Raw genomic sequence first — 26,964 nt, forward strand, 5'->3', positions numbered from 1 at the left:
ACCACATCACACATACTTCCGGTGTCTGAAAAACCGCGAAAAGCGCTCGACGGTGAGTAGCCGGCTGGTTGGAAAAGCCTCTTAGTGTCGTGGAGGGGCCCCAGGTAGCTGCTGACCCCGTGTTAGGTTTTCCTGTCTCCGGCGGTCGGAGCCTGTTGCGTATGGTGGGTGGTCGGGTATCCCGTGATCGAGGCCGCACCATTGGGCAATCTCGATGCTCTCCCTGCCCTGGCCAGGCAGGCCAGCAATGGAGTCGAGACAGTCGAAGGATCAGAGCAAAAACCTCGCTGTCCCCATTCCCAGCCTTTGTCCCAACCCATTCCCTACAACCATTCTTCCCACCCATTTGCCCTTCCCGTCCGCTACTGCCTAGGGGAGATCAGGGAAGTCTCCCCGGGCCCGCTCCCCCGGCTGTGGGTCGCTATAGTAGCTTTTCCCTTTTCATTTACTTTTCCACCTACGGGTGGTGAAATTGCAAGTTGCCTACGAGCCTATTCTTTTATTTTTGAATTGGTTTAAGCCTGTTGTACCTACGTGGTGCAGGCAGGGGCATATTATTTTTATTTCCTTTTTGGTTGCCCCAACCTATTCTTTGTAGTGCTAGCAGCCTGTTGCGCATGATTTCGTTCTGTCAACAGTATAGTCCCTCGGCTTCCGGTTAAGTTGCACCATCTAGCGCCAAATATGAAAAATTTTGTGAAAACTGGTGAGAATTTGTGAATTAAAAGCACTCGTTGCCATCGGATCAGTGGTGCAACGGATTAGCAATGCATTTTTGAATGCATGAGATAGCACTTGGAATCCCCCTCTTGAAAACAAATTTTTTCTCGTCCTTTTTTTTTCCATCAATAATTAACGGTACATAATTCATGTACAGCTTCAATCACATTTAGAGGGAACATAGCTCCGTGTGGCCACGTACCTGCGGAGTGCCATTGCATCTAACCCATTCATGAATATATGCAGAGTGGCACGCAAGAAGAGGGACCTCGATGTGGTGCTTATGTGTCATCTGCCCCTTTGCACGGGTTTGCCACCGGCTTTGTTGCAATAGTGTTCTGTGTGTGCGCAGCCACGCGGAGCCGTGTTCCCTCTAAATGTGATTGACCCTGTGCCATTTCCCGTGAAGGTTTCTTACCTGTTAGGTAAGATCCTGAGATGCTTTTGGATGAAAATCGCCATTGAAAAAAGCTATGATACGAGCCCAGAGACAAAGCCGGAAGTTTGGGTACTTTACCATTGACGAAACGGAATTATGCACCAGCAACAATGCCCGTCCTGGCCAGTCTTCTGTGAGGCACATAATTTAGCCGCTTATGTGCCATAAAACAGATGTCAGCTTCGCCGGCCTTCGCTGTTTCTGTATCTGCATCATTTATTTGCGCTAACATGTTTTGCAGTGATTGAGAATTCTACAACAGCTGTATCTTACTGGTACTCACCTATGGGGCAGAAACATGGAGGCTAACGAAGAGGGTTCAGCTGAAGTTAAGGACAACGCAGCGAGCCATGGAAAGAAAAATGATAGGTGTAATGTTAAGAGATCGCAAGCGGGTGGAGTGGGTGAGGGAACAAACGCGGGTTAATGACATCCTAGTCGAAATCAAGAGGAAAAAGTGGGCTTGGGCAGGGCACGTAATGCGAAGGCAAGATAACTGCTGGTCCTTAAGGGTAACGGAGTGGATTCCAAGAGAAGGCAAGCGTAGCAGGGGGCGGCAGAAAGTTAGGTGGGTGTATGAGATCGAGAAGTTTTCGGGGATATGGTGGCCGCAACTGGCAAAGGACAGGGTTAATTGGAGAGTCATGGGAGAGGCCTTTGCCCTGCAGTGGGCGTAGTCAAGCTGATGATGATGTTTTGCAGCAATCTCTATACCTACTAGTGTGGCCGCATGTTTTCTTAAACCATCTGCAACTGTGCATAGTTCACATTCTATTTGATAGAGTGTGCATAAGTTGTTGCGCTTAACGTGCACTTTCATATTTGCAGGTGGAAAGAGCCAGGTTCTGAGAACCGTAACTACAACAAAAGCTGTCCCAGGCCAAGTTTTTGCTAGACTTTCAGTGTTGTAGCAGCTGGAACTTGTTACAGCTCTTTCTCTGTACAAATCCTTCCGGGGAGCATCTGTGCTAGATGTGGTTGATCATTTTGGTTTTAGCTTTTGTAAAATTGCGGTCCGCATTGCTAACCACACACTGTTAAAAAAACAACATTTTCAAGCAAATATGAGTGCTTCGTTGGCCTAAGGACAACTGAGTTGTGAACTAATTGTCAAAAAAAAAAAAAAATGCGGAAAAACATGTAGCGATAATCTTAGACATAGTGTCATAGTTACCTTTCTGCTGCTGCCTAAATGCTGTCTGATGTCAGAGTGTTGGGATTGTTGGTTTGATTTGTGTGTGAGAGGAGAGTGTGTGTTTGTGAACTTTTAAACGTCGTTTAGGAGATCATGTTCCCTGTTACTGTGCACCTAAGGCTGTGAAGCATAATTCATTACCAATTATTCGCCAGCTATTTGTATAAGTGATGTGCTTATGTATGTGTAAAGGACTTCTTTGTGCGTGATGTTGTGCTCAAGCATATTATAACAATTGACTTTGTGATAGACGAATAATTGCATAATCTGCTTTTTTTTAAGTGAAAGTGTAGGAGTGAAGATACTGTGGCCTGCGTCTCTTCGGCCATTTCTCCAGTGCGGAGCGGAACAGTCGGTGCACAATGCACCGCTATATAGTGATTGCGTCTTGAATTTTGAAGAACTAATATTTTGTCTTGCATTCTTGTGGTCTGAAAGCATTTTTTTTCCTCCCACCACTTATAACATTGACAGAAGCCAACAGCCACAGAAACCAAGGGGCACAGGGGATTTTTTTTTAAATTTAGTTATTTATTTTGTGCTGTTGATCAATTTAGAATATGACTGAATATATCATCGCTTAAAGCTAATTGATTAGAAAAGCAGAAGAAAAAACAAAGACATGCCGCCGGTGGGATCCGAACCCACGACCTCCAAATTACACGTCCGGTGCTCTACCTCTGAGCTACGGCGACGGCTGTCAAACCTTCTGCTTTCGGGGGAATTTATCTTTACAAGTAACCTAACCTTGAGAGTGTTCATCAGCGCCACCCACGTTCATAAGCGGCGGACCTAGAATGTCCTGAGTTACCGCAGGTGTGATGTAGAACATCGTCGAACAGAGAGGGTGGAAGCAGTGTGAGAACCCTCTTATGCTTCCTATGGCGTCAAGGCTGCCAGAACCGAGGCCCTCGCTAAGCAATTAAGCAAACAAGGGAAGGGTAATGAGGGGCTCGTTATAAATATGACAGAAGCCAACAGCCACAGAAACCAAGGGGCACAGGGGATTTTTTTTTAAAATTTAGTTATTTATTTTGTGCTTTTGATCAATTTAGAATATGACTGAATATATCATCGCTTAAAGCTAATTGATTAGAAAAGCAGAAGAAAAAACAACCACATGCCGCCGGTGGGATCCGAAAAAATCCCCTGTGCCCCTTGGTTTCTGTGGGTGTTGGCTTCTGTCATATTTATAACGAGCCCCTCATTCCCCTTCCCTTGTTCACTTATAACATTGTAAAATTGGAGCATATGTACATCATGATACAATCCTGTCACGATACAGTCCTGTAACAGCTGTAGCATGCATTCATGTACAATCAGGTACCATGTGTTTATTGTGAACAGTGGTAGCTATTTGTAATAGTTCCTATTTTCTTTCTCTTTTGTTTGGAAGAGGTGAGAAATTAATGGTTTTTTTGACTGTCACAAGAAGTATCCTTCGAGTATTCTAATTTTATCCTTGTTTGTGTAACCTTGCTGTGTAGCGTGCGAAGCTAGAAATGTAGTGTGAAAATTTCTGGCAAAGTGCCATTTTGCTATGGCTGTACTCCATGACATCTTTTTCTGGCAATGGAGTGGAGGCCACAGAGCTGAAGCCCTCTCTACCTATGCAGCAGAATATATCCCTCGCTTGCAGTTAATTGTTTTCTCTTAAAGCATAGTATATTGCCAGTATTCGCTATTCAAGGCATACTTAGTGTTGAAAGTCAAGACAAAAACAGTTTCCTTGATTACAATGAATCTGCTAGGCACATCTAGTTACAAGGAGCTTCCACAGATGGCACCACCTGAGCCAGCGATGGAGTTTACTGTGACTAAAGCAACACACCATGTGGCCAGGCAGTTAGATGCACCATCATGCGGCCGAACTATCTGTTGGAATGACACAGTTAAGGACGCTCTGCCCTTGTAGCCTTCCCTTGAATGCCAAGAAAAGTTATTGTCAATTGTATACTCCGTTTCATACATAGCAGGCAACGCTGCGGAGGTTGCTGAAGTAGTGCGTCCGCGAAACTGTATTACTCCGCCACGTATCATTCGTTCTTCTCGAAACTCCGGTCATTGTTTGGACGAATACAAATAGCGGTATAAAACAATCACGGTCGAAGCTGTGAGGGCTATCTGGCCATAATTTTCACGGAGTGTGAACTACTTTTTGGGCGCGGATTTAGTAGAAGCGATTCGCCCTACCAACTGCGTATCATACCGCCACGTGTACTTTTTGCTTCTCAAAATCTCAATGAGTAGCAGGACGAAAATGTGGCAGGAGGTAAAACGAAGTCCAGGAGGTGCCAGTCACGGCACTTAAGATTTGTCGTTACGAAATATGTTTGTGTTCACTTTGGTTCTATGGCGAACTACTTTTTGCATGCGGACTTAGCCTGCTCGAACAGGCATGCTAGCTTTGGCAGTGTTGCCTGCTATGTATTAAATGGAGTATAGTGGTGAATATCACATTATCTCTGTTGCTATGGCATTACTAGTGAAGAAATAATCATTATGTAATTAGAAGGTTTTTGGTCATTCTTCAGTTTTAATGGCAGTGTGACAATTGGACGCCGTTGCAGGTAATACAGAGGAAAAATTTGCAATTGTTCGTAAGCATTAAAACTCGAGAAACATTTTCTGCAGCGACATGTTCTCGCATTTGAAGCCAATGTTTTCCTCATTAAAAGCAGTGAGATGGTGCCTGGAGACAGTTGACTATTTTATGAAAACACACAAAACATGTAGTATGCATTAGGTTTTCTCTGCAATGCTTGCTTCTGATCTTGGGCTCTCTTAAGTTGAGGTAAATTATTTATGAGGTTCTTGAATACCTCAAGCGTCTCTTGTCTAGAGAGACAAAAGTGATCTCTTTTCTGGTGAGTATCACGTTGCGAAGAGGTTGAAGTATTTCGTGGCTCCGTGGTTCTATTTCGTTAACATTACAGGATTTGCGATATTGCACTACTTGCATTTGTGCGACTGTGAGAGTATTACAGTGTGGCAGTTTGGAAAATGCATGTTCAAGTGATGGAATTTAATGCTATTACTGAGCTTTCAGCTCATTGGAAGGAGCATATGGAATGGATTTAGGGCCAGAACAGTTGGGTAAAAGCTTATTTCATCCACTGTTTGTGACTTTATGCAGAACCATGCCCTGAAACTCGCGATAGGGTAGTTTTTCTCAAGAGCTTGTGTCTTGTCTACAGTTCTGATTGATATGGGAATGTGCAGTTCATGTAGGAGCAACAATACAATGTGTGATGTGGTGGCCGCGGCGGTGTTGGAAACTGATGCGCTTTACGTGTAATCTTATCTAATGTTTCATCCCTCATAAGCCCTTTGGTCCCCTCTGTGTTTGCCCTCAGAAGATGGAGGGGTCGTGCTCGTCCTGCAATCGATCTTCACATGCGAGTCTTGTGGTGAGATGTTCTGCACGGAAGACCTCTTGGAGAAGCACCGACAGCTGAAGCACGCCCTGAAGCGGCCGGGAAAGTTCTGCTGTTCCTATTGTCCATACTCCAGCGATGACAGGTCAGCAAGAGGGGGGCTGTTTGCTGCGTTTTCACTGCATGGCAGGGGCTTATTATTTTTATTTCCTTTTCGGTTGCCCCAACCTATTCTTTGTTCGTGATGCGTAGGAATACCTGGAGCGGCATAGGTCTTTCGGGAATTCTGATCATTCCGTGTGAGGGGGAGCAAGGGATGAGCGTTTGGTTGTACAAGAGGTACTGCACAGTTATTACGTGATAAAGTGGTGTTCCGCAATAACTCTTGACACAACAGGGGTAAGAAATCTTCACAGATTGCATTTGCTGCAGAAAAAAGCCGTCCGGTCCATAGCAAATGTGTCATTCCTTTTCACCGCAAGAAATATCTTTATAAAGTATGATATCCTTCCAGTCTTCGCGTTATACTTTTACAGGCTTCTATTATGCTATAAATACTCTTCACAACAACGTGATAATCCCTTCATTGTACTTGGACAACTGAGAGAAAATAACAGCTGCCGTAACACTAGATACAAAGAAACTTGGATCACTCCAACACCAAGAACTTACTCTATGAACCAGTCCTTAAGTTATAACCTTCCCCTCTTGCTAAACAAACTAATCCATGACAATTTTGATATTACCAGAAATTCAAAACACAATATCCGTGACTACTGCCGAGGCAATTTCAATCTGTGAAAGAAGCAGACATGATTTTTTTTTTTTTGTCCAAAGTTTGGGACATCTATCTTGTATATTTTAGTGATGTATAACATTTGCTTTGAGTACATGTGTGTATTGCGACTTTCGTTTTGCATGTGTGTTCGCGCTTCGCGTAAATGTCGATCTGCATCGCATACCCATGGCATTACTAATTGATGTAAATGATGTGACCCTCGTCTTCCTTCTGTACTGCCACTGTCTCAAGGAGTCGAGACCTCCAGTCAAGCTGTTACCACAGCTTTTAGTCCCGGCTCCTCCTTTGTAAGAAAGGAAAATAAACTTGAACTTTCAGCCCCTTACTGGATGGACAAAGTGACATCAAAAGCTGCAGTTAATTTGAATGCTGTGAGGAAGGAGTGAAAGTGAAAACTGCAGAAACGACACTCTGGAGTGGCCACAGTAAGGGTGGCACTGTGGTCAGCGACTGAGCCTCTGTCTGATGATCAGTTTGTATCATACTTAGAGAGAACACGAGAAGTGGGTTAAACTTGCTCTTAACTCTGGAAAAGTAGGAGCTTGAAAGGAGGAGCCTGAAGCCGTGCTCCTATTTTGCGGTGAAACCTGCTTTTTTCCGCATTAGAAGCTGGCTTAACCATTTATCATTTTCCCCCTAAATGCGACACATACCGTACACGTCGATGCAGTGCTTCCAGTGTACACGCTGCATTTTGCTCTGTGGTCAGTGGTCCCAGCAGATCTTTGTTTTTTAAGTTGCCCGCTACAATTCACCACTGCAACCTTTTGTTTCATGCATTCGGCACTCGGTTTATGTCCCATCCTTCGCAGCCACGGTGAGCGGTTCAATGTAGCTGGCAGTTTTGTCTTACAGCATCGGCCGTTATGGCCCGACTGCCCCCCGAGATGTCATGGCCATTGCCTGAAATTGAATGACATCCATCACATTTAGCGAGATCGTAGTGCCCATTGGTCATGTAAACTTGCAGTGTGAAGTGAGCTGGTCATGTCATAATAGTTTACATGGCGCATTGTCATTATATGACTAGTTAATGTGGGAAATGGGGCACATTAATGGGTCATGTGACGGAACACCCAAGTACATTCTCGTAGCATTCTTCCACATTCCCTGACATGTGGACATGTGACATGTGCCATCAGCTGACGCTCCAGCTGATGGCACAATATGTGAATGCCCCATCAACTTATTTGCCCTCTGCATCACCACTGGTGTGCCGCCACAAAAAAGGTGTGCCTGTTTCTCTCTCTCCTTTGTCTACAACCATTCAGGTCCCACATCGTCATGCACGAGAGGACGCACACCGGGGAGCGGCCTTTTGTGTGCACATTCTGCAAGAAGGCCTTCCAGCGGCTGTCCAATCTCAACCGCCACCTGCTAGCGGTCCACGGGGCGAAGGGCGAGCAAGAGCAGTGCGCCGACTGTGCGCAGTGCTTTCCCAATGCCACTATACTCATTCGTCATCGCCGAACTGTGCATTTGCAGAGGTTCAAGTGTCCCTCCTGCAGAAGGGGCTTCACTCATCGGAATGACCTCGAGCGCCACATGACCACCCATGCCAACGGGAGGTGTCGCATCAATACGAAGCGGTGCCGCACCAATATGAAGCCACAGACCTTGACTGCAGGGAGGGAAGAGATTTCGGGGAAACAGCCGCCCCAGGTGGTGCCAGAGCAAAGCGCTCAGTTGCCAGTGCCATCTGTGCCGACCACAGCTGTGGTGAAGGTGGAACCAATGTGGCCTATCTGATTAAGCACATGCCTGTGCTGCAAGATTACCCGAAGGAAGGCTGCCTGTAGGACATCGATGAGTGACAGAGGAGTGGGAGAGTGCACCCACACTTGAGTTGAATGGGTGTAAAAGTAGAGGTGTCAGTTGCAGAGTTGATATACGAAAGACAGAAAAATGAAGTGGAAGCCAGCTTCCTTCAGCAGAAGTGCATGCGGAAGACAAAACACTCAAAATTCTCGACGAAGCGCACTAGAATTGGAAAGTATCATGCACGTCTTAAAAAAGAGGTTAATTACCGTATTTTCCGGTGTATAAGATGCGGGTTTTTTTTTTTTTTCAGAAATCTTTCTTGTGCGTCCTATACAAGGGTGCGTCTTATAAGCGAATATTCCGTTTTTTTTTTTTTTTGCGAGTTCAGAAATTACTCAGGTTCATGTTCAAGCTTTTTTCACTGAAAAAATATTACTATGAATAACGCGGTTGTAACATGGTTAATACTTCATTACGGGGACCGCCGTGCGCAACTTTTTTAGGTGAACTTTATCATGAAACGGCAGGGTTGACCACTTCCGGGATCTTAAACACGCGGCCGTTTCGGAGGCCCCAAGCAAAGGTAATGTGAAATGCCAAAAGATGGCAACAGTCGCGCTTCTCGCCATTGTCAAGACAAGCCAAGAGAAGCCGACGTTTTTTTAGTCACCCTTTGCAAGTACGTAGTGCGTAGAGAATGCTCTTATATATACCAATTATATACCAATTTTTTCAATGACAGCCTGCATATATGGCGGGTGCGTCTTATATAAGGGTGCGTCTTGTACACCGGAAAATACGGTAGAAGTTATTCACTCAGAAAAAATTAAAAGTCTTTCGTGAAGCTTGCTAGTACCGCTGCAAGCATTTTTTGATGCGAGGTTATTAAATAAAACAGAAAAAGACACAAACGCCTTCTGCTTATTAATCGGAGATGCTTTGCCAGCTTACCGGGGTCTCATGGTCTGGTTCTGCTAGGTAACGACTGCTTTAGATTGCAGTTGTGGACGGATGCACCAGCGTCAATGTATTTTGGAACATTGCTCAAGACAATTTTGATTTTTGAGGCAGAATACCGAAGAGAAAATTTGCTCTGCTGTGCAGTTTGAATGGAGCTTATAAGTGCCTCCTCCAAGACTCGACAACATTTTGAAGTGAGCAGCGTAAAGCCACGACTAACTAAACTTGTCAGCCTCAAATCAGTTTGCGATAATAACATTCGCAAATTTTTGAAGAAAAGGAAGTAAATTTAGCTTTACGTCTGACGCTATGGATGAGGGTGGCACTGGTAAGCACTCTCAAGGTTTGGTTACACTACACACAAGTGCCCCCAAAACCAGAAGAGTGGACAGCCGTTGCCGTAGCTCAGAGGCTGAAGAAAGTGGGGCCCATCTCACGTTCGTTCTTCTCCTGTGAGGCACGTGACTTGCAGTTCACTCTTGTGAATTGTTCTTTGAATTGTGAATTGAATTGTGAATTGTGCGCACAGTTGTGAGCACTCCAGGGGGTAAGAGAAAAGTACTGCTGTATGTACTGCCCATACTCCAACAATCACTAGCCAAGATTCGCATGCACATGTTTGCACATGTTGGTCATTGCAGAAAATTGTGCAACAGAACACTCTCAGTATCAAACCCCAGAAAACTTTTCTTGGTTTGACATTCATTCAATCTTATTTCGAGTATTTAAGCTTCAAGCCAGTTTTAACTTAGCTGTAAACATTTTCAAATGAAGTCATTAACTCTTTTGCAGGCAATATATAGCTAAGGGGAATTGCTTACACATTCCAAGCACCTTTGCGACTCCCCGGCTTTGATTTTGAGAGCTAGGAAAATGATGGGCTCACTATGGAAAATGAATTGGTAGATGGGAAAAGGAAAACTGCTCTTGGGATGTTCCACCCACGTTCTTTTTCCTGCAGAAGTATGTAAAGTGATTAAGTTGATAACAGTTCATTGTGGATGGAACAGCGTGTAATTACAGATGCTTTTTCCTGCCTCGCTGGTTTCATGATGACTAGTACAAAATTGTTCATGTTTCTACATGGATTACCTATAAGTGTCAGGTGAATAGAAGATATGCAGGAATGAAAAAAAAAAATCAAACTTTAATGCCGAACACAAGCATGGAATTTAAGTATCTATACCTAGTCACTTTTTTTTTACATCTGACTTGCAATGGAATAAGCAGTGACTTTTATCGGAATAAAGCAGCATTGCTTTTCAGCTTCTTGCGCTGGAATTTCAGTCGTTTACCATGTAAGTTATAAATGCAGATGTATTTTAGTCATGTGCAATCAGTACTTGAGTATGGATGTGGGATCCACATACATCTGAGCTTTTATGTGAGGCAAAAAAATTCAGAATAGGGCAATCAGATTTGTGTCAGGAAGTTACAGCCAGAAAGCTGGCATGACAGAAAGCAAACAAACATAAATGACAACAGCTAAATAACTGCAGAAGAAACGTGTAGGCCAACGCATCCCTGGCCTCTGCTCCTCGCCCAGGAAAAGTAAACCGCGAGGATTATCATCATCCCCTGCTTCCTCCATCTATCCATGTCATCCCTCGCGCCCGATTGAGGTCCCTGGCCCTTTCCTCAGGGCGCGGTTGAGGTGTCCACCGAGCAGTGAGACAGTTACTGTACCATTTCCTTTCCTAAAAAACCACTAATTTAGCATGAATGGCACTGATGTATCCATGGAGTTTGGGAGTTGGGGTGCGGAGGTTTGTGCCGTCCCCATGGAGAAGGGAAGTCCTGTGCTGCTTAGACTGCTGCTTACACTGTTATTTCGTTTAACATCTAATAAATAAAACTTCTTAAGTTTGCATTGACTTTCGTGGCTTCAACACAAAGATTTGCGAGACGATGAAATTTGAATGTTTGAGTTTTGAATGCCTGAAAACAACGTGCGAGTGCGACTGTGAAGCTATGTGAAGCCAAGCCAAAGCGATCCATAGCTCACAGGAGAGAGGTGTTCGGGTGTTGTGGTTTGTAGTCTCGTGTGGAGCAAGAAAAAGCTATATTTTGTTCCTCAGTCACGCTTTATTTTTTCTCCTGTTTCACTACTGTAGCGAAAGCATACCATTTTTTATTATGCGCAATGGTTAAGGTGTCTTTAACGTGCCGCTACGCGCTCCGCTAGAATGCCGCGGAAGCGATGTTGGCTGCTTTGTTGAATTAGCGCGGAGGTTGAATTGTTCAAAAATGTGGTGCGATGGTGCGGTGTGGATGTCGCAGCTAACACGGACGGCACGGGCGTTTGCACCGGCAAGTTTGGAAGTAAGTAGGCATTTATGCATTCTTACTTAATTCTTAAAGCAAGACAAACCTCTATGTGAGAAATATGGAGGTGAGCTCACTGTAAATCACGTTTTATTTTCGTGCACAGAACTGGAACAGCTGAGGAAAAAATATTTTACTGTATTTTAAGATGAACACATTCCCTTCAACCCCGTTTACGTTTAGGATATACTTAATTCTTAAACAGATATTTCATCTGTTCTTAGTTTCCTGGAAGAAGCGGCGATCTTAAGAAAATTATAATATCACAAAAACTTTTAACTCTAAAAATTCTTACCCTGTGCTTTGACTCATTTTGTGATGCACCTCAGCCTTCTTCTCAGGCCTGAGAAGAAAGCTGAGGTCTTTGATTTGTTGGGCTCTTTGGAGTCCTTGTCCGGACAAGAACTGTCACCGAGAACGCCCAATTTTTGAAAGAAATTATACCATATGTTTGGCGCATGATCATGCAAAGAAGATAGGTTTGCTGACTGGCTGTACCACTTGACTGAAGAACTGAACACATCATTATGTTAGAGTAAACGCTTTATTGTAAAGGCACTGTAAAGTAAACATCTGAGCATTTTGTTTATTTAGGAGGGTTGCATAACTAGGCGTCACACATATTATGTCCCTCGTTTTCAAAGTGGAAAGCTGTTAATCGGAGAAACTTGCATTATATTGATGGTATTAGTGTTTCACACCACTGTTGTTAAATCTGCAAAGTGAAGCGTGGTAGTAACAGCATGCACAATATTACTGGAACTGCCATGTGTGGCAGTATCAGGGCAGGTGTCTTTTTTACTCTTTTTTTTTGTGGGCTACCAGTAATGCATTTTACTATTAGAACTGTATTCAATTCTTGAATTATATTTGGCACTCTTTAAGTGTTGCTATGCCTAATTTTTGCTTTTAGTAAAAATTAGTTGGCTATTTGCGACTTTGTGTTTGTTCAGCTGCAAAAGACAGGTTTATGGCTGAGAAATTTGAAGTTGCAAATATGGAATAATTTTTTTCCTACCTCATGATTTTAACCCGGGACAATGATTACGGACTTCGTGATTGCTGGCTGGATTCCATTAGGCCGTGATGTGACCTAGCTTCGGAGATTTGCTTACAGAAAAAAAGTGTTTATGTCATTCCTATTTGTTTTTAAAATAGGGGGTGGCAGTGAGACCTGTATTTCAGTTTTTAGGCTTTTCTAGCTAATAAAGCTGTTTTTAGTTAAAATAGTCTCTTTGTCATTAGAACGCATTAATCATTTGAGACAGGCAACTTCAGTTGGCTGAAGCCGATAAATGTATTGCAAAAGGCATTTACATCCTGATGCAGTGCGAGGCTATAAGCAGGAAGTTACTCTTTGAAAAGACTGTTGCCTATTGGGAAGAAAATGATTTCTCCCTTACGTGATAATTGATGGTCCCCTGTGGTAGCTAGGTATGTTTAGGGAAGGTAAAAGTAGCAAGGCGTGGTAGAGCGTCAGGTCGGCCAGTGAGATTAGAAAGTGTTGCGGTGATAGGGTAGCCGAAGTTGCTGTAGAACTTGCTGTTTGAGCAGACCGTGGACAAGGAAGGCAGCTTTTGTATTTTACTGAAAGAAGTGATTTCGGTGGCGGCAAAACAAAAATGTCCTTGTGTGCTGTGCGATGTCAGTGCACTGTTGTGCCGGAGCATTGTTGTGCCAGGGCATCCTGTTGAAGCCAGGTGCCAAGCTGATCGGCGCAGCTGTAGTTCAGTGTAGCGCAGCGCGAGCTCGGCTTGCTGCTCTACAAGTGCCAGCAACATGCCTGGACATGCCCGGTACTACCTGGGCCCGGCGCTAACAGTGAAGCAGTCTGATGAGTCGCCTTTCTTGGGGATCAGCCGCACCACCGTTGCGGTGAGTCGCCTTTCTAGCGGGCGCCTCACCACAACGGTGGTGCGGCTGATGCAACCGTTGGTCATCGTTGCGTCAGAGGTCCTGGCCGAAAATCGGAAGGGGAAAGGAGAGAGATTTACAGCAACCGGGCCTTCGCCATTCGTCACCGGGCAAGTACAGTCTCAAGAAGCCGTAACGCTGTCGGCCCTTGTGTTGAATGTTTGCATGGTTATGCTGTAAATACTGTATGTTAAGGCATTGTAGTTTGCTCCACCGTCTTGCTGACCTGCCCCTGCATGAAAGTCGTTCTGACTCTTGGGAAACACTGCCTCAATACCACAATGACCCCGACGTCACAGCTGGGGTGACAGCGGTGGGATGGATGCTCTGTCGTAACAGCACCCCAGGTGGTCTGAATTGATCTTTGATAAGGTGCAAGCGCTGTGCATGTCTTGCATGCATTCTAATGGTGAAATGACTCTCAAAATTGAATGACATCAATTTCAAACTGCTTCGACCACTGGTTTTGTAGAAGAAAGGGCTACACAGTTGCACCAGTGACTTCGTAAAAAGACCTCAGATGTGTTACATATTCGTACCTCAGTATTTTAGATGTATAAGACAACTTGCATTAGAACTGAAGATTGCTTCTAGAAGTACTGTGTGGCAGTTGATAGATGGAAAAAGCTCTGAAGCTCAATTTTTCAAAAATTTTTTTTCTGCCATGATTGGTCTCGTCCGCATGTACAGTACGGTCCACTGTTAAAGGGAACATGCGATCGCGTGCCCTCCGTGCTTCATGAAGCCCTACTGCCTAGACGTGGCAAGAATAGGCGGCATGAGGCGTATGCGCGGAAAGACCAGCCACCGTGCTTACTGCGCAGGCGTCTTGTGCCGACAATTCCCACAAGTTCTCGGCGGCAGCGCTCTGCGAAGCGTGGAGGTCACACGATGGCATGTTCCCTTTAAAAGTGGACCGTACTGTACATGCGGTGCTTGGAAAAACACAGAACATCAAGGAGGCCCATTAACGAAAAATAATAGCGCATTGAATAATTTCATAATGGAGTATTATTCGGCAAGCAAAAATATGGTACGAAGGTGCACTGTTATTATTTGCTAGCACCTGAAGCAAATGGGACATGCTTCCCTTGTCTATGGAGAATTAAGCTGCTGCCCTCCACTTAGCTCATGTGTCTTTTTCTGATGTTAAACACCACAGTTTATAATTTACTTGCTTGCAGTTTTAACTTCACGCTCTGCCCATTGGTTTTACTGTTGTTTTATATCCGGCCGTCGATTCCAGTATCAATTTTTTTTATGTTAGGCGAAATATTTTGGCATATAGTAGTAGTAGTAGACCTTTATTCGGCCGTAATTTACAGGCTGAGCATGTCGACTGCCTGGGAGACCAGACGTCGCTGTGTTAATCAGCCCTCCTTCACTTTTCATTTCTGTTTTATTTGGGGTCTTAAGTGTGTCTGTTACTCCTCAGCAAATCCAGCACTCTCAACTTTTAGCAGTTTAATTGTTGTTGTTCTTGAACAAGATCTGACTTTTTTGTTGTTGTATTCCATCTTGTGGTGCATTGGAGCTCATGTGGGCTGTCTTTTCTTTCACCCTTAATTGTGTCGTGCTCTTTGTACATCCTGGCTATGCGTTTCCTGCATAAGGAGGGTCTTGATGTGGGCTTGTTTGTTATATACACCTCTAACATGAATCAATGCATTTCGCACAAATGCGTATCATAAGTAACTCACCTGCTTTTTGTGTTCACTTGGTTTTCACGGTGTCACTCGGACTGTTGTTTTGTGCACAGTACTGGTACATAGATTATGGAAGGAAGGGCACCTCCTGAGAAAAAAAGAAAAGTGGGAATAAAATCAGTGCCATTTTGTTTAATTCTTTTTGCGCTTATTGTCTTCCAGTGCTGTGAACGATGGAATCAGGAACTAGTCCAGCACTGTGTGTTGCCCGCCCATCTTGTAGTACACGTGAGGGCTTGTTGATGAGGGCCGCAGATCAAATGAGTAACAAAAAATGGAATGTTTGCTAGGAAAAATATCAGTGAGAATGAGTGCCTTTCATCCTACACAAGCAAAAGCTCATATGAACTGCAGGTGATTGTCGGGTAGGGATTTCAAAGCCTAGTCAACCGCTGTTATATTGTGTTTTGTACCTTGTCGTGAATGCTTTGAAGAAAATCACACACACAAAAAAATTACGTTACCTGGATTAAATGGCATGTCTCGAGTGCAAACTGAAAGCGTCGTTCTCATAAGAGTCAAAAGAGTCGTTCTTATGCAGAGTGGTCATTGTCATCAGATCTAAAAAGGAACCAGTAAAATATAGCTTATGTTGCATAGGATAAAAGCAGAACAGTGCAGCGTATTGGATCCGATGGCAATGTATTCTGTGCATGTGTTGACTGTGCGATTGCACGTTGCTAAGTGTATGTGAAATTTCGATAAAACTAAATCGCCATCCTCTCTGTGTGTCTTCAGGGGTCCGACTAGCCGAGAAACTAGTCATTTTCGGCTTTAGGTATCCATTGGAGAACATGCACTTAGAACATTTTCGCTACCATATTCCAGGAAACATATCTTATTTTGACATTCACTGGCACTGGTTTCATCTGTGTGGACTTCGAGCTAGTTTTAATGCAGCCATAACCATTCTTTTTATCATATGTGTAGAAAAATTGTTTTTTGTATGCTTTTACTAATGGTGTGCTTCTTGTGTATAGCTTGCCTGACCGCAGCAGTACTCTGGAATTTCAGAGGTCACATAGTTGCATCACGACTTCACAACGGCTTCAGTAGCACTCCTTTGAGACCGTGACTGTCTCTGCAGGTCACCCTCCGCAGTGGTTTTTGCTGTGACCAGTGACTGTGCAGAGTTCACACTTCGTGAATTCAGTCCGTGCGAGCTCCTTCTCTGGGCTGAAACTTCAAGCCACTCTGTGTGGTAAATGCTTCAATATTTTGCAGGTGGAAAGTGCTAAGTTTCGAAGACTATGACTGCAACGAAAGCTCTCCCAAGCCAAGTTTTTGCAAGATTTGTGGTGCTGCGGAACCTGGAACTTGTTATGACTCTTTTTGTGTGTGCAAAATTTGTGCAGCGGTTGTTTCACTTTTGGGGAGCACCGTGTAATTGTGACTGCATGACGTGTTACAGCTGCATGTATGTGTGGATGGTGATCTTCGATACCCATGCTTTCAATGGAAGGCAATGTACCCAGCTAGTTGTTTGTGTCTTTGCTTTGTTTTCCGCTGTCAAGTAACACCATGAGCATGTGCAAGTAAGCATGACTGCTTCATTGGCTTAAGTATAAGGTATGCAAGCGACTGTAAGGGCATGCTTGTTTAAATCAAGGAATTTTTTTTTTTACGTGTACGTGCAGCTCTTCTGAGGATGCCATAGTGTAGGGTTTAATCCTGAGAGAAGGGAATGGGCTGTGACATGCCTAGCTTTGGGAAGCAATTTTTTGTGTATTTGATTCCATGAATCTGTAGCTTTGAAGTGTAGGTCATTATCATGGAGTCTTTAGTTCTGTGTCGCGAGCATTCTAGTGTACAAGGGACTCTACGTTTGTATTTTGTGAGTGTAACAAGGATCATGTGCTTAAATGGGTGATTGAAGTGTTGATATATTTTTGGGTGATTGTAATTGATAGAAGCATCTGTTTCTACTGTCGTGCTAAGTGTGGTAGTCAAGACCCAGGAAAAAAAAAGTCAATCTTGCATTGGTGGCAACTTACTTCCCATGTTATGAAGGAAAATTTGTAGCAAGAGCACTTGGAATAGAGAACTGGGGCTTCCTGAAATTTGAAGCGCAGCACATACTAAAAGCATGTACTGCATTTATTGTGATGAGCTTGTTCTATGCAGCCCTGTTATAGTGCAAAAGAAACTTGCTTTGTATTGGTTCAGTGTCTGTTGTTTGGAAGTGAGAGATATTGCAGTTGGCTACAGTTTTAAAGAGTGTTTTTGACCCATAAAGACGTGCTTTAAATGCTGCTTCGACTACTGTGCTGTTTTTTTTTTTTTTTTTTTGCTGTTGCATGTATCATGTCATGAAATGCCTTTTAGAAACTTGGGTGAGGTACTGTTTTTGATCCATTTTATTTAATTTTGTCACAGCCACGTCAGCATAGTTTTTTATGTGCAAGGCTAAAATGCTATGGAAAAAAATTTGTGAAAGACCATTTTGCTGTTGACTTTGATGGCCAGCATTACAGGGTTTTATTTCTATCACTGTGACAAATTTCTACTCCACACTTTGGTGCCATCTATTCGCTACTGTTGTATTGTTCAATAATATCTTGCTTCTCTAATTGTTCGAGTTCCTCAGAGACTTTGGAACGGATAGCGAGTGGTATTTGAGGCATTACTAAGACGGCCAACACCACAGGTACCTACCTTGCCTGTGCATATTCAGTGTGTTTAGGTTTAGGTTTATTAAAACGAAATACAAATAATCAAAAGTGCATAAAAAAGTTAGTACAGTAAGAGGTCCCAAAGTAAAACTGTTTCAGGGACCTCTGGTCAGGAATACATGGGTATAAGTACACTAGTGATGCACATATTGACTATTTTTTCTGCATATCTCTCTCCATTCAGTTCTGTATCCTTGCATGCTTGTATGCATGAAGAATTGCTATTCCGTGAACGATTAGAAATTTTTTTACCTGTTTACAGCATTTATGCAGCAAAACGATTGCTGATTGATGCAGAGGAATAGACGGTAAAGTCGGAGTTGTTCATGAAACCACAATTTGAAGCACTTGTAACACAGCTGAAAAAGTTCTTGCAAACACATTTTCGCATTGAAAGCCTATAACATCTTTTATTGCAAACCAGTGCTAAGAAAAAGTTCAGGGATGTAGCATATTACTTAATCAAAAGTGTACAAAACTTGTGTGCATTGTGAAGGTGCCAATTAATCGCAAAAATGTCATTGTCAAGTCTCGGAAGTTTACTTTAACAATACATACGTTTCATCCCACATTGTCGTCAAGCAGTCGAGGTAAATCTTTGCTTTTTTTTTTACCTTCAGCTAAAGTGTGCTTTGAGCACATTTAGGAGCACAGGGATGTCCTGGCCTGCATTCAGTTATCTTACGAGTACAGATATCCAGTTATTCTTACGAGCACAGACATCCTGTAGATGTACAAGCGCAGTGAAAATAATAGGGAGCCTGCTTTTAAAGGTGCACTGAAGAGGATTCTGAACTTGTCTTTTTGCCGCGGGAACTCGATCTACACGTTCCTAGCATTCTTAGAAACTGCAACTTATTGCCCTGTATGGCCGATTTCCCTAATTAAATCGAATTAACGTCCGGCTCCCGCCCTTTTTTTTTAATTCTACCTCGTACAATGGGCGGAGTCGACCAACGCGTGAAGTTCCTTTCAGCCAGCTCCGTGGAGGCTTTGCTTTCGCTTTATTTTGTTTCTTAGCTTTCCATGAATAAATAGTTTCATTCGCAGATAATATAGCCGCAAAATAAGCCCGCAGAAATAAAAATACGCGCGGACTATTTGCTACTACGGACTACTGCGTATTACTCCGCCGATGGCAGAGCGGCAAGCCGCCACGGGACTGGGTCAAAGGCACTCCACGCGTTGGTCGACTCCGCCCACCGTACGAGGCAGAATTAAAAAAAAAGGGCGGGAGCCGGACGTTAATCCGATTTAATTAGGGAAATCGGCCACACAGGGCAATAAGTAGCAGTTTCTAAGAATGCTAGGAACGTGTAGATTGAGTTCCCGCGGCAAAAAGACAAGTTCAGATTCCTCTTCAGTGCACCTTTAATGCTTTTGTAATGCTTTCTGTCAAAAAAAAAAAAAAAAAGGTTTCTCAGGTTTATAAGCAATACAAGCGCACCTGCAGCGTTTCGTAGCACATGTATAACTTATCTCTAAACACGGGGTAAGGAGCTCCGCATTATTACGGCTGCGGCTGTGGAATACTTACAAGCAGGGTTGCAAGATGTGAAATGAGGAACAAGGTAGTAGAATAGAGAGTGACGGGCTTCATCTATAGTCATGCACTCAAGTTGGGTGATAAACAAGAGAGAAGGTTGTGCTGAAAGCTCTGGTCGTTACAGGGCTCTGGTCGTTACAGGGCAGAGACCTTGGTTCTCTGCCCTGTTTGCTCTCAGAGGCTGACGGCGGTGTATCCTGCAAGGCATGCAACCTGCAGTTCTCCACGCAAGCCCTCTTGGAGACGCACCGTCAACGCGAGCACCCTCAGGGGCCGCAGGGGAAGTTCTGCTGTACCTATTGTCCATACTCCAGCAATAAAAAGTAAGCCCAAGTCCGAGCGCTTACTCCTAACCGTAGGCGCGCACAGAGAAACGTGGCTTTTTCAGAATTTCGATGCTCAAATAGGGCTGCAGTGATTGTGGTATTGTGGTGATTGTGGTATTGTGGTAGTAGTTTCAACAGGATGGAAGGATGTTCCAGAACGCTACCTCTTTCCCCTCTCTGTTGAGTGAAGTGATATTGTCACGTTGTAGTGACGGCAGTCCAGCGGTCAGGAATTCACCAACAAGACTTGGAAACGAAGCTCTTTATTTGGGCTGACTTGCGCCCGCAAAAGAACTGAATCACTCGGCGGCGGCGTAAGCAACAAACGTGCTCGTCAATCGTCGAACTAAGAATCTCTGCTGCTCGCGGCATAGCTCAATTTAAAGCCGGCAAGGAAACTTCCAGATAACAGGACAAGATCATCTACAGTAATCTGTAAAAACCTAGATGCAGCCTTTCATGGCTGCGATCAATCGAGATTAGTCTGGTCGCTTCTCGCGTCGCGAACAAAAGTGATAACAACCCTTTCCTGCAGCCTTGAGCGTGAACGAACAAACACTACAATGATACGTGGCAATATGGACAACTGCATGCAACAGCTTGTGAATGATTAGTCCTGTAAAGGATGTGTCAGTGCTTCTCTCCAAGAGGCGAGAACACCTCTTGCTCAGTGTTTGCTGCGAGAATTTAAAGTGATGTGCACTTCTTATCCACCATGGCTGTTTATTTTTTGGGGCACTCGCTGTGTACATGTCACACACTTTGCTGCATGGCAGGTGTTATGGTACACCTTCCGTGGTGGCTTAGGGACCGTGAAGTTTGGCTGCTAGGTCCAAGAATGCAAAATCGAATCCGAGCCACAGCGATGTCATTTCAGCAGAGTTGAAATGCAAAAATGTCCGTGTGCTGTGCATTGTCAGTGCTCGTTAAACGGACGTTAAGGATAAATAGAGGTTGGCCTGCATCAGTAGTTCAAACCGAAAACTCTAACCGAAAACTGAGCTTGCATAAGATAGAAAAGAGCAGAAATAAAAATACAAGTGTCGCTGGCACTGGCTGACATAGGTCGACACACTCACTCATGAGTGCACTCTTATCACCTCACTTGCCCTCACGTCTGTGAGCGTGAGTGGGGATGTTTGTGAATGAGTGGTTGTGGGTGCGAGTGGACATGAGTGTGAGCGTGAATCAGTGATTGTGGATGTGAGTGGTCATGAGTGTGAGTGAGTGGATGAGAGTGAGCGGACTTGAGTGTGAGTGGGAATAAGTGGTTGTGAGTGCGAGTGTGAGTGAGTGGTTGTGAGTACGAGTAAATATGAGTGTGAGTGTCAGTGAGTGGACGTGAATGCGAGTGGACGTGAGTGTGAGTGAGTCACCTCTTATGGTGCCGAGGTATGCTGGCTGATTTCACTAGTAAAATGTGTGCATTGGCACCAATTTTTTTAGCACAGATCTCGGAGGCTACCCTACACTGCCATTTCGCTTCAAAATGTTGCTAACCCGTCCTTTTCAGTAAGGACTTCATGAGTTTGAATTGACTGACAGAAAAATTTTTAAATCCAATTTTCTCACCTATAAATGAGTCTTTTGCTGCCGGACAAATGTCAACATAGCGAGAAAGAGCCGGAGAACCAATTTTTACCAAGAACAGTGATAGGATGGAGTTTTCCCCACTGTCCTATTAAAAAATTCCAGGTGTTCGAAATCAGCCTGGCCCTCCACTACAGCATCTTTTATAGCCTACGTTCATCTTTGTAATGTTAAAGCCCATATCCCATATCATACTAGGCATTATGATACAGATGTGACCGCCTGCGCACTACCTATGGTTTACATACCTGGTTTACATGGTTTACATTTGTGTTTTTATGGAGCCCCTACTCCAGCATGTGTTAATGATGTGTGAGTGTGTGTGTTCAAGACATGAACTGCACATGCGTCTCCTCACCGGGTTGTGAGTGCCAGCCAGTGTCTGTGTGTGTGGACATCACCCATGAAACTCATTGTATCATGCCATCATCAGCCTTCATTGCACTTTCCCTTTCCTCCCCTTCCCTTTCCCCTGTGTGGAGTAGCAGGCCAGGGCCATGTTACCACCGGCCGACCTCTCCTCCTTTTCCTCTTATTAAAACTCCTTTCTCTGTGATACAGCTAGTTTTTATGCGAAGCATATTGCTAGAGCTATGCCCCACGCCGTCACCGTGGCTGTACGCGTCCAACCACGTGACACGATGACGTCACACCACGTGACACGATGACGTCATGACAGATGAGAAACAGGTCCCCCACCTCGCGCCGTCGCTCGGAGCTGTACGCGACCAACCACGTGACACGATGACGTCACGACAGATCGCCGTCACGCGCTGGGAGAGGGAGAACGATGCCATCGCACAGACGCCGGAATGTCCTCGAGCGGCATTCCCGCGCATTTCGAGCGCGCGTTCACACTCGGTGTAGGTGAAACGCTCGCTCCACCGGGCAGGCGGACGCGGCTTCCGTGGCAATCCAGGCGCCCACCCAACGCGCGTCTTGGGGTTAGTCGGCGTTCCGCTGTAGCCATGGTGTTGTCTTCCCCCACGACAAAGGCTTCTAGTGGTTGTATTAAAATGACCAAGTGTTCAACCAAGGAAAGCCATGTATTACCAAGCCTAGCCATCAATATGCTTCGCATCTGACAAGGCTTAACCTTAGCTAAGCCTCAGCCATTTTTATAGAACAGTACGATGTGGTTAACTGCTCCTAAAATGATCCCACTTCTTCCTTTCATCCCTGCCCTCTCAGGGACCACATCAACAGGCACGAGAAGACACACACCGGCCGGGAGTCGTTCGTGTGCGAAATCTGTGCCAAGGTCTTTAAACAGGCGGCCGGTCTCGCCAAGCACCTGTTGGCCCACAAGGGGGAGAAGCCGTACAAGTGCGCCGACTGCGGCCGCCACTTCTCCGATTCGTATTACTTCACGCGCCACCGCAGACTGCACTCGGACAATGGCGAAGGCTTGTTCCCGTGTCCCGACTGTGGGAAGAAGTGCCTCTACATTACCGTCCTGAAGAGGCACATGCTGACGCACACCGATGCAAAGCCTTATGCCTGCTCGCAGTGCGGGAAGAAGTTCAGAGAGAGCGGCCATGTCAGGCGCCATGAGAGTGTGGTGCACAGTCGCCGGTATCCGCTGCACTGCCCCAAGTGCGGCAAAGGTGTGAGCAACTCGTACGATCTGAGGAGCCACATCCGCGCACGGCACAAATCCCAGGTGTCGGAGGAGAAGCCGCATGGCACCGATCGGTGATGGAGGCTCAGGAACATACTAATGTTTCTGTGAACTAATCCTCCACTCAGCCCTAAATAACATGCATTCAACGAACAGTAGTTTCATACAATGATCACCTTATTGACCTCAGGATGACCGAGTGCACATGTTGACATTTCGTGCCGTAACCGAAAATTCCCTTAATTAGACCCAAAATTCCCTAATTCAGATCTTTTTCCCCACAGCAGCTTGTAAACTCCGTCAGTTTGGAAAAACTCGGACAATTTCGGTTCCTGAAGTTACCTAAAGCTCTATAAAAATTCTGTTTTGCCAAATTTTACTTGTAAAGTTCCCTGAAAAAATAAAAAAGGAAATCCCACAAATAGAACATGAGTGGGTCTGCACTAGTACTAAAAATATGTGTGCGAGAAATTATAAGGGCATGCTTGCAGGTCAAGAATTATTTCCTTTCCCCCGTGTGTGCTCCAGTTCCAAGAAAATGGCACATGTCTGTGAGCTGTCAAATTTTGCTCAAGAGGTCACGTTTCACATTCCTACCTGTGTGTAATTAAGCTATGAAGCTCAATTTAGCCCATGTGTTTTAGGGGAATCAGATGGAGTAAGTTTTTAATAAGGGAGCAATTACTCGTTAGCATCAACCAACGTGCATTGATCGGGCTACAAAGGAAAGCTGTACCGTAGCCATAACCTAACGAGTAATTGCTCTCTTATTAGGAGCATAATTTACTACATAAAGGGCTCTGCACAAATTTGATCAATGTTGTGGGGATGATGTACTCAAGCTTGTTATGGCACTTCGCGTGGCATTGTAAAACCTCATTAAAGGGTTGCTGCAACGGTTTTGAATGTGGATGTAAAATGCATCATGTAGAGTAAAGGCTATTGAGCCACAATGCCGCGTACAAATTCTCAAAGCAATCCTCAAAAGCAAATGACTATGCCCGTTTTTTCGCAGAATAAATTTGCTCACGCGAGAAATTCTTGGCAGTTCATTAAGGGCCATCCGATAGTTCAACCTTCAGATAAGTCTGAAGGTTTTTTTTCCGCTCCCTTGAAGTTCGAATTGAGGAGGTTTTGCTGTACCATGTAAATAACCCAAGTGTGTGCTTGTTTATGTAAAAAAGAAACCAAGAGAAAGCACTGTGGCCTCTGGGTTATTGCAGAGGTGTTCACTGTCAGTTCACAAGGGGCCACTATGATGCGCTGTGCTCTCAGAGCCTTCTGTGTGGAGAGAATGTACTTATTTTGTATTAGAGCTGAACAGCTTTGTCTGAAAAGCAGCTCAAACTTTTTCCTTCTGCGATGGCATATTGAATACTCTTTGAAATGGTATTTTGTCTCCAATTATGTGTTTATAGTCTGAATGTACTTCGCTCTTTTCGTCTTTTATAAACATTGGCAAATTTATGTTTGCTGAAATGTCACTGATTGTCAATAAAAATGTCTGTCTGTTTTTATGGTGAGTTCTGTACTTATTCAGTGAGAAATCAATGACATGCTTGTTTTCAGTTTTACCAGAGCACTACTTTTTCTGAGGAAACTCCCTGACAATGCCACTTACAGTAAGGGAAGGGGGCTTATGTAAGTTTTAGCATGGCATTTATTAGACCGCATAGATTCAATGCGAGATGCTGTCTGAGTGATTCTCTAACAGTTTAAGGTATTTGTTTTGCATTTTGTATTGCTTTATTGGTGTAATTACTTGGTTCTTATATGTATCTTCTCACTGTTGGTGCTAACTATTGCGAGTCCTTTTATCATATGCAATGCCTTTTAGTCTGTAAGGAGTGGGAAACTACACAATCGGTAGCAGTTTTAACCAGAAAACAATCTGTGGGTATGAACTTTGCCCTGACCGAAGAGCGCATTTCCAGTTATTTGACTGTAGTATATATCCCACAAGCAGCCGTTTTCTAGACAGTTGGTAGCAATGTTTCTTTTTTAGGGGTTTTAGTCTTGTCTGTTTTTGTTTTCTCTACTTTTGTCCTGTCTGCATTGTGGTTGGTTTTCACAAAGTACTGCTTTGGTGTTTTTAGTGGCGAGCATCATTACATTGTTTTCCTTGTAGCGCGATAGCATATTTGCTGTGATATGTTTGTGTTTTTTGCTAAGTTGAGTGTGGAATCCTTGTGTCCGTTCACATTGCTTGCATGGAAACAATGAGTGCCTATATTGACTCTACTTTCTCATATCTCTGTATGTTTGGTTGTAGTTATGAAGAATAGCCATTCCATGAAAGACTTTTAGTCTGTTTGCCATTAACAGTAGTTGAAGAATGGTGCATGAGTTCAAGGGAAGTAATTAGAGAATAGAACTAAAATATTCCCTGAGCAGGTAATTAAAGGGCTCATGGCATTAAAAAATAATAATTTTGTTGACATGTTGCATATAATTGTGCTTTCTAGGGAAGTCTTGGATGTCGTGTATATCCTTTAATGAAAATGATATTAAATGCATGCTATGCATTTTGAACATTCTGGCTAATCAATAAAATATTCTCTTGAACACCTCCTGGAGGTTAACATTGACATTACCCTCTACAGCGCAGGCTGAAAACAGTGTACTTGCCTTGCTCTTGGGCTTCTCCTGTGACACATGTGGCCAGTGGTTTCCTAAACAAGGCCTCTTGGAAAGACACTGCCGCCGCAAGCACCCCTATTAACCCCGAGGAAAGTAATACTGTGCCTACTGCCCGTACTCCAGCGATGACAAGTAAGTCAAAAGTTTGAGTACTCGCCCTTAATCAGTGTTGCTAGTATGTTGACGCAGCCCTAGCGACAAGAGTTTTTTTTTTGTGATGTCTATGTGAGCACAGGGAAGGGGGTTTGGGGATAGTTTAGGGTTGTAAGAGGGAACTATAGCTGCAAAAAAAAGGCGAGTTGCAGGACAGCCTCTTCCTTCCCTCCCCTTTCTCTCCTCTTCTGAGGGAAGAAGCAATAGCTGTATGTCACTTCGTGAACGGTACTGAGCCCATCGACATGATAATGAACAAACTGTATGATATTCTCCAATGCACAAACAACCATCACTGAATCTCTCATTACACAGTGGTAATTAACTGTTCTGTGTGTTGTATATTTTCTTTTACTCGTTGCCACTGCCAGGTCAAGTGGCGCCAAGCTCGAGAGGACTCACCTGGATGAGGGTTCTGCTTGCCAGTGCGTGCTGATTGACAGAGACAGTATCCGCACGAGTGCTCCAAATGTGGCCGGAGCTTCACCAGTGCGCATGACCTGGCGAGTCACCAGAAACGGCACTTACTGGACGCATACTAGTGAGGCCTCGCATGTGTGTCCCTACTGCGGAAAGGGGTTCAACTGCAGAAGTCATCTCTGCAAGCACCTTCCCACCCATACCGATGTTAGGCCCCTATGCTTGCCCTCAGTGCAGGGTGACATTTGCACTCCTCAGTGACGTCGAGAAGCACGTGTGCACGCAGCGTGGTTCTGCTTGCGAAGATGACCCACAAGGCGTAGAATAACAGGCATCCGCACCTCGTGGGGAGGGGATGACGCCTCAGCTGTAGGCCTGATACGAATGGGAAAGAAGAAACCGGAGGCTGCAGGACTAGTTGTCTTCTGCAACAACACTGCAGGAACTCGAGATGCTCAAGGCGCACGACGAAGCCTCGCAGTGCCGACAGGCGTCAGCAGGCTTATGTGTGTGAGAAATGTTTTTCTTAAATAAAAAGTTTAACTGAAGAACGTTTCCCTAAAATAAAAAGTTTGCTTGCAACTAGAGCCAATGGCCTACTAAGCAAAACGGAACATTTTGATTTCTCACTGTATTAAACTGGTTAGATGCAATAATATTCTTGTGCTTATAGTTCTACTTTGTGGTTAGCTTGTTGTTCAGGTAGCAATAATGAGAACGTTAATAATGACTTATATCCTTGTTTTTATGTAGAAACAGCGGAAATGGACGCAGGACTGAGAACGAAAAACACACAGATG

At 44.3% G+C, this 26,964-nt stretch overlaps 2 protein-coding genes across 4 annotated transcripts; both read left to right on the forward strand.

Moving 5' to 3' along the window:
- Positions 1-1,269: 1,269 nt before the first annotated feature.
- LOC149330626 (zinc finger X-chromosomal protein-like) lies at positions 1,270-9,202 on the forward strand. The gene is made up of 4 exons (XM_089559464.1): positions 1,270-1,292; positions 1,988-2,013; positions 5,681-5,876; positions 7,802-9,202. The coding sequence occupies exons 1-4, from the start codon at positions 1,270-1,272 to the stop codon at positions 8,277-8,279; spliced, it is 723 nt and encodes a 240-aa protein (XP_089415590.1). The 3' UTR covers positions 8,280-9,202.
- A 139-nt stretch (positions 9,203-9,341) lies between these two features.
- Positions 9,342-24,464, forward strand: LOC149330627 (uncharacterized). Of its 3 annotated transcripts, XM_089561257.1 has the most exons (4): positions 9,342-11,573; positions 16,421-16,530; positions 19,556-19,737; positions 22,522-24,464. In XM_089561257.1, exons 2-4 carry the CDS (start codon positions 16,447-16,449, stop codon positions 23,027-23,029), a joined length of 774 nt encoding a protein of 257 aa, XP_089417383.1. In that variant the 5' UTR covers positions 9,342-11,573; positions 16,421-16,446; the 3' UTR covers positions 23,030-24,464. The 3 variants fall into 3 exon arrangements, with proteins under 3 accessions (XP_089417383.1, XP_089417384.1, XP_089417382.1); XM_089561258.1 differs by lacking the exon at positions 16,421-16,530; XM_089561256.1 differs by lacking the exon at positions 9,342-11,573 and having other exon boundaries at positions 13,442-16,530.
- Positions 24,465-26,964: the final 2,500 nt, after the last annotated feature.

Source organism: Amblyomma mixtum, chromosome 9 (genome assembly GCF_055824585.1).
Source record: "Amblyomma mixtum isolate Tamu chromosome 9, ASM5582458v1, whole genome shotgun sequence".
Classification (NCBI taxonomy): domain Eukaryota; kingdom Metazoa; phylum Arthropoda; class Arachnida; order Ixodida; family Ixodidae; genus Amblyomma; species Amblyomma mixtum.

Bases quoted from the DNA above. Each gene is read 5' to 3' on its own strand.
- LOC149330626 (XM_089559464.1), top strand. From the start codon at position 1,270: ATGCCCGTCCTGGCCAGTCTTCT. The intron at 2,014-5,680 runs GTAACTACAACA...ATCCCTCATAAG, and splicing joins AGAGCCAGGTTCTGAGAACC to CCCTTTGGTCCCCTCTGTGT. The intron at 5,877-7,801 runs GTCAGCAAGAGG...ACAACCATTCAG, and splicing joins CCATACTCCAGCGATGACAG to GTCCCACATCGTCATGCACG.
- LOC149330627 (XM_089561257.1), top strand. From the start codon at position 16,447: ATGACTGCAACGAAAGCTCTCCCAAGCCAAGTTTTTGCAAGATTTGTG. The intron at 16,531-19,555 runs GTGTGTGCAAAA...TGGTCGTTACAG, and splicing joins AACTTGTTATGACTCTTTTT to GGCAGAGACCTTGGTTCTCT. The intron at 19,738-22,521 runs GTAAGCCCAAGT...CTGCCCTCTCAG, and splicing joins CCATACTCCAGCAATAAAAA to GGACCACATCAACAGGCACG.